This window comes from Gymnoscopelus braueri, assembly GCF_963280865.1.
Source record: "Gymnoscopelus braueri genome assembly, chromosome: 9".
In the NCBI taxonomy this organism is placed as follows: Eukaryota; Metazoa; Chordata; class Actinopteri; order Myctophiformes; family Myctophidae; genus Gymnoscopelus; species Gymnoscopelus braueri.
Genome location: NC_137610.1, coordinates 5587922 through 5603754, shown reverse-complemented (window position 1 = coordinate 5603754; position 15833 = coordinate 5587922). Strand labels below are relative to the sequence as shown.

At 42.9% G+C, this 15833-nt stretch overlaps 1 protein-coding gene across 1 annotated transcript in view; it reads left to right on the top strand.

Annotated features, from left to right (window-relative positions):
- The window catches only part of LOC308092403 (unconventional myosin-Va-like), a 70123-nt gene extending 56663 nt beyond the window's left edge, over window positions 1-13460 (top strand). The window contains exons 29-40 of the mRNA XM_080438272.1: window positions 773-840; window positions 1297-1371; window positions 2737-2935; window positions 3711-3804; window positions 4132-4260; window positions 4980-5134; window positions 6539-6628; window positions 8813-8963; window positions 10922-11219; window positions 12147-12321; window positions 12685-12765; window positions 13101-13460. Of these exons, the coding sequence (XP_080294398.1) occupies window positions 773-840; window positions 1297-1371; window positions 2737-2935; window positions 3711-3804; window positions 4132-4260; window positions 4980-5134; window positions 6539-6628; window positions 8813-8963; window positions 10922-11219; window positions 12147-12321; window positions 12685-12765; window positions 13101-13253 (1668 nt within the window). The 3' untranslated portion in view covers window positions 13254-13460. The remainder of the gene's footprint in view (window positions 1-772; window positions 841-1296; window positions 1372-2736; window positions 2936-3710; window positions 3805-4131; window positions 4261-4979; window positions 5135-6538; window positions 6629-8812; window positions 8964-10921; window positions 11220-12146; window positions 12322-12684; window positions 12766-13100) is intronic.
- Window positions 13461-15833: the final 2373 nt, after the last annotated feature.

Here is a 15833-nt window from a genome sequence, read left to right as displayed (position 1 = left end):
CAGTTTATGGTGTTCCGTGTGGAGCTGCTACACTGACTAATAATAATTGTCTCCGCCAGGCCGAAAGGCATGGCGAGAGAGTATGTTTTACCCCCTGTCCGTCCGTCCGTGTGTCCGTGTGTCCTGTCTGTGTGCGACCAGCTAATCTCAGGCACGTCGGCCCAGTCGCTGCGAAACTGTGCACACACACTCCCTGGATGCCAATTCAGAACCTCTGCCCCAAATATTTCACATGGGCCTGTTATAGCACCACCAGGAGCCCGATTTGTGCAAAACCCATTTTTTTATATTAGTCCTACAGATTGTATCCATGCAAATCGGTACACAGTATCTCTATAGTCATGTGATCAACACGGATCTGTCAAATTTCCCATATTCCATCCTGATTGGCTAAGGTTAGCTTCCAAAGTTTGCAGGATTGGTCCGTTTTGAACAAAATGCCTCAAACTACAGTATGCACGCAGCTTGCGATTTCCGTGAAATTTCACACGCACATTCCCACTAGGCCGAGGAACAAATGCCACCCTTTTCACATTGGCCTGTTATAGCACCACCAGCAGGTCTAACTTAGCTAAACACATTTTTGGAACAAAATGCATCAAATCATGAATGCAGTGTTCGATTGCCGTGAAAGGCCTAAGAATAAATGGCACCCTTTTCACATTGGCCTATTATAGCGCCACCAGGAGGCCACAATAACGTACCTGACCTGGCGGAGACCTTTGTTCCGAGGAGCACTTTTTCTAGTTTGTTATCATTTTAATGTTTTCAGGACCTGGTGTTGGGAGAAGGACTGAGGTTGGATCATCATGACATCACATCTTTACAAGACTTTGACAGGTCAGCCATCTTTATATCTATCTACGTTTACAATACGTTGACAGGTCAGCCATCTTGGTATCTATCTACGTTTACAAGACTGTGACAGGTCAGCCATCTTTATATCACTCCCAGTCGGCCAGACAACAGCCTTCACCTGGCCTCATGGGCCAAGTACACAAGTTTAGACTCATTGGGCCCTATTTTGCGCGACATCTTATGCCTCTTCTTAGGCATTTTTTTTTATTTTGAAAACATTAAGAAAATAGTGAAAATAGACGACACATTGTGAGCTTCAATCGGCTATTTTCACTATTTTAAAATGTTTTTCAAAAATAATAAGTGATGCCAATACCTAACATTAGTCATAAGGCATAAGACGCTGCACAACATAAAAAAGCTCCCTGTGTCTCTTTATGTAATATAGCATGTTGTAATCTTGTGCATAGTGCAAGTGATTATTGTTTCATTCCTCAGATCTACAGATCTACACACACTGAATGAAGATGGAGAGCTGTGGCTGGCTTATGAAGGCCTCAAGGAGACCAACAGGTTTGATTGATTGAATACTTTATTATTCATAAATATAAACACATCATGAGGTACAGTCAGACATTAAGGATAAAAGGATAACACAACACAGTCCTGGGGACTTGTTTCCATTGTGGTCCTATGTATTCTATTTATCAACATAGCATAATAAAATAACACAATAATACATGAACATCAACAAATACAAACACTATGAAGTACAAAGTATACAAAGTTTGGCAGTGAATGAACCTCCTTTCATTGACCTCCCCTTGTGGTCTCTGTTTGAAAGAAACCAGTGATACACGTCCTTTAACCCATTCAATCTGTGTCATTTTAGATTTCAGATATAACCATTTTTTAATACTTTGGCTATTCAAAAATAGCAGATCTACAAGCTTGTAGATCTGCAATTGTTTTTGAAAAATCGTGAAAATGTGTGCAAATCTTTGAATATATTTATTTTTAAAGGGAACATTTGTAACTCAAATCGTTGCTCCGTGGCACTAAATATTTGGAGATGGGTGTCCGCGGCCAAATACATAGTTTTGGGGGGTCCTTGACGCACTGATATAGCAACATACATTGCAACAACACCTGCTCATATCAACCTGTCTAATCAAAGACTCAGAGCACCTGCTCATATCAACCTGTCTAATCAAAGACTCAGAGCACCTGCTCATATCAACCTGTCTAATCAAAGACTCAGAGCACCTGCTCATATCAACCTGTCTAATCAAAGACTCAGAACACCTGCTCATATCAACCTGTCTAATCAAAGACTCAGAGCACCTGCTCATATCAACCTGTCTAATCAAAGACTCAGAGCACCTGCTCATATCAACCTGTCTAATCAAAGACTCAGAGCACCTGCTCATATCAACCTGTCTAATCAAAGACTCAGAGCACCTGCTCATATCAACCTGCGCTGCTTGATTTTATGCTGTATCCAACATGACAGCCATGTAAACAAACACACCATGTCATTTACAACTAAACGTTTGCTCTCAAGAATGTTTTTTAAAACATTTGAACTGAGAAATAGACAATGCAGTAACCAAAAAGTGATTCTATTTGATCCACTAGACTTCCTTGTGTATCGTGGCGCACCAACAGCAAGAATACCAAAACGTTCTCTCCCCCAAACACAGTCGCCCTGGGTCAAATCCGGCGGTATTACAGGCAAATCCGGCGGTAGAATGGGGGCCGAGCGTGTTTTGGGGCGAGTCTTCCTGTTACCGGAAGCAAGGAAATACTTCATTTTGTTGTTACGTTTGGGTCAATGTATTTATTTAGTAGCTGTGTAATAAGCGGGATAATGTACGGGTAGGTGGTCATTGGGTGATTAATCTTAAATGACAGTAATGAGTAACCCCCCCCCCCCAGGGTCCTTGAGGAGCAGCTCCAGGAGCAGGGGGCGTCCCACAGGGAGGAGACCGAGGACCTGCTGGAGGACATGAGGAGGATGAAGGAGGAAAACGAGCGGCAGCAGCAGCTATTGGCTCAGAGCCTGATGATGTCACAGGAGGCACGTGTCGACGCCGGCATGCGTCACGAGATCACCTGCCTGGCCAATGACAACCTGGTGGGTGGAGCCTGTTTTAACCCTTTATCTCCCTGGCCAATGACAACCTGGTGGGTGGAGCCTGTTTTAACCCTTTATCTCCCTGGCCAATGACAACCTGGTGGGTGGAGCCTGTTTTTGTTTTTGTTTTTGTTTTTTAATTTTTTATCCCGCGATTTTTTTGTAACCCATTTTTTCACCCGGTGCCAATTTCCTAAGTGATCCTGGGCGCTACACCAGCCCTACACCAGTACTACACCAGTCCCCCACAGTAGGGAGGCCAGGGCCGAGCTCATGCTTCCTTCAGGCATGAGAGCCAACTGACCTTCTTGTCACCTGACAGGGGGGAGTTTCCCTGGTTGGACGTAGCGCGTGGAAGGAACACGTTATTCCAACCAGTTCCCTTCCCCTCCATCAGGCGCCCCGGCTGTCATGGGGGAGGTGGTATAGTGACCAGGATTACTACATGTTTTTGTGAGGGTATTAACTACCCTAGGAGACACGGGGAGAACATGCAAAGGTGGAGCCTGTTTTAAACCCTTGATCTGCCTGGGATATCTCTTCACCAAGCTCTCGCAATGTGACGTGTTTGTGAGCTTGTAGATTGGCTTAATTTTACTATTTTAGTCTTGTATGGCATGACTTTAGGAAAAAAAACATTACGTTAAGATATGCAAGGTTTTAGCCTGACTGATAGTATGAACCTGATCTATTGTCTTCCTTGTTGTTGAATTGTGCTCTACAAATACAACTGCCTTGCCTAATAATAATGATGAATGATGGTTTTGTCTTCCAGGTTCTCATGGAGCAGAGGGAGAAGCAGGAGAAAAACGTACGCAAGCTGTACAAACAGCTGAAGATCTATCGCAAGAGAGTAGATGAGCTGGAAGGTAAACCTGCCGTCCACATGTTCTATAGATCAGTGTGACCTCTTGTCCTTGGTTGTCGCAGCTCATAGATAATTGATTGCATACTTATTTAGCAGAGTTGTTAATAGTATAGGTAGTCAAAAAGTCAAATATTGTGCTAAAAGGATAACATTAATAATCAATCATTGGTTGGTTTTATAACCTTGTGTCCTTGGTGGTCTCAGCTCATAGACCCTAGAGGTCAGAGGTCATTGGTTGGTCTCAGCTCATAGACCCTAGAGGTCAACTTGGTTGGTCTCAGCTCATAGACCCTAGAGGTCAGAGGTCATCCTGTGTTTTGTCTCACAGCTCGTCCCCAGACCTCCAGCTCCACAGACATCAGTCCGGTTAACATCACCCGGAAGGAGAAGGACTTCAAAGGCATGTTGGAGTTCAGAGCAGGAGACGAGAAACGCCTGGTCAAGCATCTGGTCATCGGTACGTACTGACCATCCATTGATCAATGCATTCACCGCCAGGTACTATGCATTCGCTTTATCCTGCTGGTGCCAGTGTTTTTTTTTTTATACCTGTTTTGACGATCTATGGAGAGCAGCAGAAGCCACAACGTGGCTCCCGCGGATGTAACAAAAAAAGTGTCCGTGGGTGGTAACCAGTAAAAAAAAAAGTAACCAGGGAGGTTCCCTGGTTAGACGTAGCGTGTGGAAGGAACACGTTATTCCAACCAGTTCCTTTCCCCTCCATCAGGCGCCCCGGCTGACCAGGGGGAGGCAGTATAGTGACCAGGATTACTGCATGTTTTTGTGAGGGTACCTACCCTAGGAGACACGGGGAGAACATGCAAACTCCACACAGATATACACAGATCAGATTTACACAGATTTGTATACATTTTATACATTTGAGAACTTATGCACATTCTGCATAATGAGTACTTGATATTAGCATTGATACTTTACTTAAGTTTTTCCACCACTGGCTGTGTATGATGTCATGTAGTGTGGTGCTGGTGAGGTCATAGAGTTCATGATATTGTGTGTGTGTGTGTGTGTGTGTGTGTGTGTGTGTGTGTGTGTGTGTGTGTGTGTGTGTGTGTGTGTGTGTGTGTGTGTGTGTGTGTGTGTGTGTGTGTGTGTGTGTGTGTGTGTGTGTGTGTGTGTGTGTGTGCGCGCACTCGCACGTGTGGAACCTGGCAGACCTGAGGCCGCGCGGCGTGGCGGTCAGTGTGATCCCAGGCCTCCCGGCGTACACCCTGTTCATGTGCCTCCGCTACGTGGACCGCACGGACGACCCGCAGCGCGTCAGCGCCCTGCTCAACGCCACCGTCAGCGGCATCAAACACGTCATCAAGGTACACGCCCACTTTGACATGTTCACTACATGACTTTACATCAGTGGTGGAAAGTAACTAAGTACATGTACTCAAGTACTGTACTTACGTACAATTTTGAGGTATTTGTTTTACTTTACTGTAGTATTTCCAATTTTCAGTACCTTTAATTCTACTCCACTACATCTCAGAGGTAGTGGAGTAGAAGTAGTTGACATGTACATGATATTCACATGTTCATTACATGTAGTTGTCTGTTTTCTGATGTTATTGTTTTTCTGTTTTTATGTTTTGTGTGAGGACTGCGGATGAAAATTAGCATCTTTGCTAAATCCGGTGTATTTACGTTCATGTGACGTTCATTAATATGCTCTGTCCTGTCTAAATAAACAAATAAAGTAAAGTAAGTTAAGTTGGCATGTACATGACATGACTTAACATGTTCATTACATGTAGTTGGCATGTACATGACATGACTTTACATGTTCATTACATGTAGTTGGCATGTACATGACATGACTTTACATGTTCATTACATGTAGTTGCCATGTACATGACATGATATTCACATGTTCATTACATGTAGTTGCCATGTACATGACATGATATTCACATGTTCATTACATGTAGTTGGCATGTACATGACATGACTTAACATGTTCATTACATGTAGTTGGCATGTACATGACATGACTTTACATGTTCATTACATGTAGTTGGCATGTACATGACATGATATTCACATGTTCATTACATGTAGTTGGCATGTACATGACATGACTTAACATGTTCATTACATGTAGTTGCCATGTACATGACATGATATTCACATGTTCATTACATGTAGTTGGCATGTACATGACATGCTATTCACATGTTCATTACATGTAGTTGGCATGTACATGACATGACTTTACATGTTCATTACATGTAGTTGGCATGTACATGACATGACTTTACATGTTCATTACATGTAGTTGGCATGTACATGACATGATATTCACATGTTCATTACATGTAGTTGGCATGTACATGACATGATATTCACATGTTCATTACATGTAGTTGACATGTACATGATATTCACATGTTCATTACATGTAGTTGACATGTACATGATATTCACATGTTCATTACATGTAGTTGACATGTACATGATATTCACATGTTCATTACATGTAGTTGACATGTACATGATATTCACATGCTCATTACATGTACAGTAGTTGACATGTACATGATATTCACATGTTCATTACATGTAGTTGACATGTACATGATATTCACATGCTCATTACATGTACAGTAGTTGACATGTACATGATATTCACATGTTCATTACATGTAGTTGGCATGTACATGACATGACTTTACGTGGTGTGAACGTGACCAGTGTTGAATAAAGGTTGTTTACATGTTTTGTAGAGAAAAGGAGATGACTTTGAGACAATGTCGTTCTGGCTGGCCAACACCTGCAGGTTCCTCCATTGTATCAAACAGTACAGTGGAAAAGAGGTAGGAATGCTCTGTTTTTAACCATATGGTATCAAACAGTACAGTGGAAAAAAGGTAGGAATGGTGTGTTTTTAACCATATGGTATCAAACAGTACAGATATGGGGATAATAACTGCTTTAACCCTGTGAACTATGAAATCTGCACAACAATGTAATGTATTACAGACTTCATTGTTTTGATCACGTGATCAGCAGCCAGCCTAGTAGGTCATTTTACTGATGACTCTTTAAAGGAATACCTCACCCAAAAGACCACTTTGAATTCATGGAGATTGTTTTAGTTTTTTGTCTCATTCCTGAGCCAATAATTAAATATTCTATGACAGTGCTGCCTAATGAATGTGTTAAATATATACAAGTTTTGCTCTTGTTAAGATTGTTCTCCTATTAACTTCAATTTGTCAAATATTGGATTATTGGCTCCCACTTACTTTGGATAGTTGACCCCCCCCCCCCCCCCCCCCCACACACACACACACACACACACACACACACACACACACACACACACACACACACACACACACACACACACACACACACACACACACACACACACACACACACACACCTCTTAAAGGGATAGTTCACCCCCGAAATGACTCTTTATTAAAATCTATTAGTCACCCCATGGAGACTTGAATTCATGGATATTTTTTTTATTTTGTCTCATTCCTAAGACAATAATTTGGTAAATTCTGGTAAAGCCTCCCTCCGGAAATCTCATTTGTAATTTATTTCAGGAGTGAGTCTGGCATGATCGCCCATTCTGCAATTTTGGCTGTGGGCTGGAGTTGGGCGGGAGTAATACCGTTGACTGACAACCCCTTCAGCCAATCAGCTGTTTCCCACTTCAGCCAGTGCATTTCTACCAGCTCCAGACTAATGTGACGCAACGGGACTTTTGAGACGGCCAATGCCCAAAATAGGTTGCCTTATTCGGATACATGCGTGTCACTGCCCGCCCCTGCCTGTTCTCTAAATTTTTTTTTTTAAATAGGCTCTGTCATGATTAATTGACCACATATATGAAGTTAAAGGAGAAATCCGGACATTTTAAGTGTTATCTTTGATGTGTAGTTACTCACTCACCGAGTTATGAAGTGGCGTTGAGTTTTTCCAGCGATTCCCCTGTCTGTGAGTCTGGTCGACCCCCAGTATTGGCATAGTATATATAATAATGTTTTCCTCTCGCGTGAAATCTCGCGTCTCGCGAGATTTCCCGTCCTCGGCTCACTGCGCTCCTCGGGAAATCTCGCGAGACGCGAGATTTCACGCGAGAGGAAAACATTCACGTCGCTGACCATGAACGCCAGCTCGTGAGTGATAAACAGTGCATGTGAAAGTATCAGGAGACACCATGAGGAGGATTTGTGGAAAAAAAAAGAAGTTTGGAGCTGTGGAATTAGGCGATTTTCACTAAGACACGCGCCTCCCACTATGCCAATGGTGGGGGTCGACCAGACTCACAGACAGGGGAATCGCTGGAAAAACTCAACGCCACTTCATAACTCGGTGAGTGAGTAACTACACATCAAAGATAACACTTAAAATGTCCGGATTTCTCCTTTAAACAACTAAATTCTATCCAAACGATATCTTATAAGTAAATTCCGTGCCTCAAAATAGAAGTTTGAGAGCTTTTTGAAGTAAAAAACAGCGGAGAAAATAGCGCACAGAAAAGGTGGCTGCCGTTTGTGTTTTGTCGGCTGCATTCAGGCTGCACTCGGTGCCATTCGGGCTCACTCGAACTCGCCACCTGATTGGCCAACTTTCGCTGTCAATCACAGAACGATGAGCGACGACGCTGATAGGCTCGTTTTTTTGGTAATGCACTAGAAACGCCCATACAAGCCTTCAGGCCAGACTCCTTCCTGAAATCAAATGGAAATTAGATTTTCCGGAGGGAGGGTTTACCAGGCTACGGTTCCGGTAGGAGACACAAAGAGTCTCCTTTGTGCCTCCTACTGGAACCGCTGCCTACCGGTCCGCCGGTCATCAAATTATTGACTTAGGAATGTGCCAAAAACTTGAAAATCCATGAATTTGAGTCTCCATGGGATGACTAATAGCCTAGGTAGAAAAAAAAGATGGTAGCACTTTATAATAACTATACACTATTAAGTATAAAGTTTTTTTTGGGGGTGAACTATCCCTTTAATGGAGCTGTCCTTGCCCCCCAGGTGTTCAGCAGGGAGAACACGGCCCGGCAGAACGAACACTGTCTGCTGAACTTTGAGCTCTCAGAATATGAGCAGGTGTTTTCTGACCTGGCCGCTCGCCTCTACCAGCAGCTGTGCACCTGCATGGAGGCCGATCTACAAGTCCTCATCGGTGAGTATAGATCTACAAGTCCTCGTCGGTGTTAGGAACATGAGCGCCGCTCTGCTTACGTAAAACCAGTGGTGGAAAAAGTACTCAAATTCTTTACTTAAGTAAAAGTATCAATACTGCAATATAAAAATACTCTGTTACAAGTAAAAGTCCAGAATTCAAAATTTACTTGAGTAAACGTACAAAAGTATTGGCATCAAAATGTACTTAAAGTACCAAAAGTGAAAGTATTAAATATTTGAAAATAGCAGATCTACAAGCTCACAACACAACGCTCACACATTTTCAAATAGCCTATGCATAACATAGGTTTAAAGTTGTTAATGTATGTTTCATTATATCATAATTTATATCTGAAAAGTAACTAGTTACTAAAGTTTTCAAATAAATGTAGTGGACTACAAGTACATTATTTGCCTCTGAGATGTAGTGGAGTAGAAGTAAAAGTACTGAAAATTGGAAATACTCAAGTAAAGTACAAATACCTCAAAATTGTACTTAAAGGAGAATTTTGGACTAAGGTTTTCTTACCTTTTCTATGATGTTATGATATCTTAGGATGAATGGTACAATAGAAAAAATGCATAACTCCATCCCAGGTCCGCCACAGCTTAAAACGTGCGCGGATAGGCCTTGCATTAGATCGCATATTCTAATATCTTTTTTTTGTGAGATCTGACGTTCATAGTGACAGAACACTGTCAAAAAAAACTAAAAAATAACCTAAGTCTCGCTAGACGAGATTGAAATCTCGAGATTGAAATCTCGTCTAGCGAGACTTAGGTTCTTTTTTTTTGGTTGCATAGTGTTCTGTCACTATGAACGTCAGATCAAAAAAAAAAAAGAAGCTATTAAAATATGCGATCTAACGCAAGGCCTATCCGCGCACGTTTTAAGCTGTGGCGGACCTGGGATGGAGTTATGACATTTTTCTACTGTACCATTCATCTTAAGATATCATAACGTCATAGAAAAGGTAAGAAAACCTTAGTCCAAAATTCTCCTTTAAGTACAGGACTTACCGTATTTTCCGCACTATAAGGCGCACCGTCAGTGCGCCTTATAGTGCGGATGCGCCTTATAATCCGATGCGCCTTATATATGTATCAATATTGGTTCCCTTGGTTTCCGCACTATAAGCCGCACCGTCAGTGCGCCTTATAGTGCGGATGCGCCTTATAATGCGGTGCGCCCTATATATGAAAATAATACATTTATTGAAGGTGCGCCTTATACTCAGATGCGCCTTATAGTGCGGAAAATACGTTAAGTAAATGTACTTAGTTACTTTCCACCACTGCGTAAAACCACATCAACGTTCAGCACTAACCAATGGATGTCATTCACTACCAAGGACGACTTATGACGATTTTTTTTTTAATTATAATTTTTATTACACAGAACCACTAGATAACGTGATCCGAATATTTACTGCTCCATTCACTTCCTGGTTAAAGTATTTGGGAAATATTCTGTATCTCGGCTCCTGTGTTTTACTATGTATTTTTGGCGAGACATGCTATTTTCAACGGCGTATAACAAGCGAAGGGGAGGTCGCAATGACATTTTGTTTTGGCTCACGGAAGCACAGTGAAACCCTTTGTGATTAGCAACCATCAGGGGATCGATCATACTGGGGATAAATATTCTGTGACTACTTGAAAAGGTAAGAAAATCGAAAAATCGCTGCCAGTCTGGGCCTTATGTATTTATATACTCTGGCAGTGGATGAGTTTTAATTGTTTTAACTTTTTTTTATTTTTTTTTTACAATTTTCATGACTGCATTATTTATGTACAGTATGTCTGTTTTATGTGAGGACCACAATGGAAATAAGTCTCTGACTTTGCGTTTTTTCTATTAATTGTTTTAAGTGTTGTTTTTGATTGATTGAATACTTTATTAACACATTAACTGCCAGGTATTCATTAATTAATGAATATGTTCCTGTCTCACAGTGTCAGGTATGTTGGAGCACGATGCGGTCCAGGGCCTGATGGGATCCAAGCCTCACCTCCACTCTGCCGCCCAGAGGAAGAGGAGCTCCTCGTCCGCCCAGGGGGAGCAGGACCTGACCATGGAGAGCCTCCTGGAGCAGCTGAACGTGTTCCTCCTGACCCTGCAGAACCACGGCCTGCAGAGCGACCTGGTCCACCAGCTGACCCGCCAGATGTTCTACCTCATCGGCTCCGTCAGCCTCAACCACCTGCTGCTGCGCAAAGACATGTGCTGCTGGAACACCGGCCTGCAGATCAAGTACTGAGCCTTTACTTTATTAATGTTTTTTCTAACGTATATGCAAGGGTTAACTGACTTGACAAGTCAATGAGGAGCATATTTTGAATGGTCAATTTCTAGTCAATGGAGCAATTATAATGCCCACCTTTGGAGTTACATCATGGCAAGGTCCATACACAATCCAAACCTCTACCAAGGTGGGAGCTGAGATAGCTGAGATACCAAAACAAAATGAGAAAAATAAAGACTAAAATGAAATGTTATGGACAATAATAAGGACAAGGACATGTGCTGCTGTGCACACCTCACCTTCATTCCACACCTCTAAATCTTGAAGAAAAAAAATCAAAAAATTACATCTCCTGGTGCTGTGAAAAAGTGCTTTTTCAAAAACTCAATGTGTTTGTACAGTACTTGAGTAAATGTTACTTCACACCACTGGTTACAGCTGGAGTAGTGTTTTAGGCCACATTTAGACGACAACGGTATCTAGAGAAAACAACAAAGTGCCGTTGCGTTCTCACCTCTTATTTTGCATTTAGACGGTGATTGAAAACACTGTAGTGTGCATGCCAGGTGGCTAGGTGGGGCTGTGGCGCACTGCCAGATAGACCAGTCACACATGCGTAGAAGCACTTCCGTTCTACTTCCTGTCGGAAACACACGGTCACTTTGTTTACATACACCCAGTGTTGCCATGTCCGCTTTATTATAAGTGACTTTGGGCTTGTTATTCTGTAAAGTTGCTTGTAAATATCTGTAGTTATAATTTAAACCAGTGGTTCTCAAGTGTTTTCATGTCATGAACCCCCAAATTAATGTATTATTATAGTATTTGTCCCCTAACCCCCATCTGAAAATGTTTTGTGCCAGATGTGTGTTGTTCGAATGTTTCAACATTCCACATTTTATGTGGCCTAAGTGTTTGAACGTTGTTGTGTTCAGGTACAACGTGCTACAGCTGGAGGAGTGGCTCTCAGAGAAGCAGCTCTCAGACTGTGGAGCTAAGCAGACTCTGGAAGGTCTCATCCAGGCGGCTCAGCTGCTGCAGGCCAAGAAGAACACCCAGGAGGACGCACTGGCTGTGGGAACCATCTGCTCCGTCCTCACCACCGCACAGGTTACACACTCTCACACACACACACACACGCACACACACACACAATTCCAGGTCTGTCGTCATCAGGCAGTGAAAGCATCATTCATAGGGTAGATAACTGCGCCATCTCTGGTGGAAAACCACTGAAAACACAAAACTGGTCAGAACTCGTCAATGGCAGATTGGCAGAATCTGACGAGTTCCCTCGTCCATGGCAGGCAAAGAGTTAACACATTGAGTGCCACACACGAGGATCTACGGTTTTGCAAATACACCCGTCAAGTGCCATAACCGTAGATCTTCGTGTGTTTTTGTGTTCTGATTGGTGGATGTGTTTGTCCTATCAGAGTGTGTTTTGATTGGTGCATGTGTTTGTCCTATCAGATCGTGCGCATGCTGACCCTGTACACTCCAGTCATGGAGTTTGAGGAGAGAGTTTCTCATTCATTCATCAGTAACATTCAGGTGAGTCCACACCTGTGTGTGTGTGTGTGTGTGTGTGTTAGGGTTATGTTAACGTTACATTTAATGATGTGACTAGACTCTGTAACATTAATTTCCTCTTTAATGAACAGGCGGACATACAAGTGCTTTCTTTTATTAAAGGAGTAGTTCACCCAAAAAATGACTTATTTTCTATCAATCACGATGTTTTAGATTTTGAAGCATTCCTGAGCCTATAATTTGATGAGCATGTGTATATCCAGTTGGTTGAGTCTCCTACCGGATACATAATCTTTTTTTGGGTCAACTACTCCTTTAAATTAAATCTTGTATCTCTTCATTTCTCCACCGTTCAGGAGATCTTGAAGGACCGGGTGGGATCTCCTCTGTTCCTGATGGATGTGAAGAAGGTGTTCCCGGTCAGCTGGACCTACACCTGGTCTCCTGTAGCCCTGGACTCCATCCACATCCCCACCAGCCTCAACCTGGGCTTCCTCAACCTGGTGTAGTCCCTACACCTGGTCTCCTGGACCTACACCTGGTCTCCTGGACCTACACCTGGTCTCCTGGACCCACACCTGGTCTCCTGGACCTACACCTGGTCTCTTGGACCTACACCTGGTCTCTTGGACCTACACCTGGTCTGTTGGATCTACACCTGGTCTCCTGTAGCCCTCATTTAAACCTTTTCATTTCAAGGACACCTGTAACTCTGAGAGTGTACAACCAACGGTTCAATTCCATTTGTAGGGGGGGGGGGGCACAGCCAGATATTATTATGAGCTTTATTTGTATGTATGTCCACTTGTGTTACCATTGGTAGATGTGTTGTATGAAAATGGAAAGATTAAAGTTCAAATATTAAAAAATATATATTTATAAATATTTAAACACTGTGTGTGCATGTGAATGTGCGTGTGCGTGTGCATATGCGTGTGTGTGTGTGTGTGTGCGGAAGTCATTACCCCACTACTGGAACCCCCAAAATAAAACTTTGGACACACCGCTGGTTTAGACCACTGGTTTAGACCACTGACCACTGGGTTAGACCACTATGAGAACATCTTGTCGTGCGACGGGAGAATAAAATGAGCTCTGATCTGCTGAACTAACAACTGTGTTACGCTCTAATGTCATGTATATTGTCCAGTAGAGTGTGTGTGTGTGTGTGTGTGTGTGTGTGATCATTGGATTCTTTATTGATGTATTACGTTATGCAAACACCTTTAATAATGAACCTTGTTTCTAAAACAATGCATTGAGCTCCAGAGACTTTAATACATGTATGAATTTACATGTAGACATACATGCATGTATGTCTACATGTCCAGAGACTTTCATATGAATAAAGTTTATATTCTCAGCACGTCGTCTGTTCTGACCTTTGACCTTTACACCAGGGGTCCTTGTCGGGCTTCAAGGGGGTCCCCAGCTGAATGCATGAATGAATGAATGAATGCATGCAGCGTCAAACAAGTTTCAACCACTTTAACCCTATTTTATACTCAGGCTGTTAGAAATTAGCTGATTTACAAGCTCACACTGGCTGCGGTTACATGGACATCTGTATTCATTCAGAATTAACTCATTCCGAATAGAGATTCATAATCTGTTCCACTCACCTGTTTACATGGGACTTGAATACAAGTATTCCTCGTTTACATGACCCAAAGCATTCATTCGGAATATAACTTTTGACATGCGCAAAGTGGTTCCTGCCTACGCCCGGCCATGGACCAGGAGCCGCCAGGCTCCACTACCCGGTGCAGAGCTTCCCCTGGTGGGCATGGAAGGAGGCAATAGCCCCCTTGTGTCTCCGCGGCATGAACTGTGTTTTCCTATCGCCTCGCAGTAGCGGGGGGACGGGTGGGGCTGGGAGGAGCAATGCTCTCACTAAATAGAGGAATATCTTGTGGAGTTTCAGCTACTATGCATCCCAGAAATATATAGCTTATAAGGATTTGTAATGTAAGGAATTTGTAATTAGTAAGGACATGTAAATATGGCAACTCATTTAGATGTAGGCCTACGTAGGTTTATGGTTTCCCAAGGACTATAGCCGTTTCAGTCATTCAGTCCGGACTTCACTGTAGCCTATAGTAGCCTTTTCATAAATGATATTTGTACCTAGGCTGTCGTGAAAGTTTATAATATTTAGAGAAATGTAAAGTTTCAAATACAAAAGTAGTAGTAGTAGTAGTTGTGAATTAGCAAACTGGACATTTAGACTGAATGTTTCCTTTATCCTCATCTTGCGCTAATGCACGCAACTGTTTCACCAGGTTAAATTTTTGTTGTCTCTCATAAGTGTGCATCCGTTGTCCGTCAACAACACAGCCGTCTGTGCCTTGACTTCTGTGCGCTGACTGCGCCAGGCTCTCTCCCCACCCGGCCCCCCGCCCCCCCCACTACTGTGAGGCGATAGGAAAACGCTGTTCGCCTCCGCGGCGGAGGTCTGTCGGTCGTAGGTAGGCCGGTAAGCAACGCAACGCAGAAAATAAAATGTGTCCGCGAGACGGACATTATTTGTATTTACTCCACTGCGCCCCCTACAGATTTGGTTGATGGTACGTTCAAATCCTCCAGATCTGTAGAGGGCGCAGTGGAGTAAATACAAATAATTTCCGTCTCGTGGCCAAAAAGTGTATTTTAGAAGGTGGGGTCCTGAGAGGCTTCCCACCTCCGAGGAATAGACTTTCAACAACACAAAACAGCCTTTGTTTCGGTGAGTAGCGAAGTGGTTTTGTTTATTTTCACTACAGTTGGAGCCCTCGCAGAGCAGTGGAATTCCTTACATGCACAGAGCCAAGGGCCTGGCAGGGCGTTAGAGAGAACTCACTAACGCTCTGGACCAGGGCTAAAGAAAACCCAGACTGGATCCACCGATCCGGATCTTCAAATAGTAAAATCATCAGGAAGTTGACATTTCTATTAGTTAATCCATTGTTAGGACACTGACACAGGTTCTTAGTTAATCCATTGCCATATTAGTGAGAAATGCTGTTAAAATAGAACCAGATTCAAGGGGAAGGCAGCTCTGGGGTGGTTAAACTGGACGTATAGTGTGAGGACATTAGCGACAGAGGAGC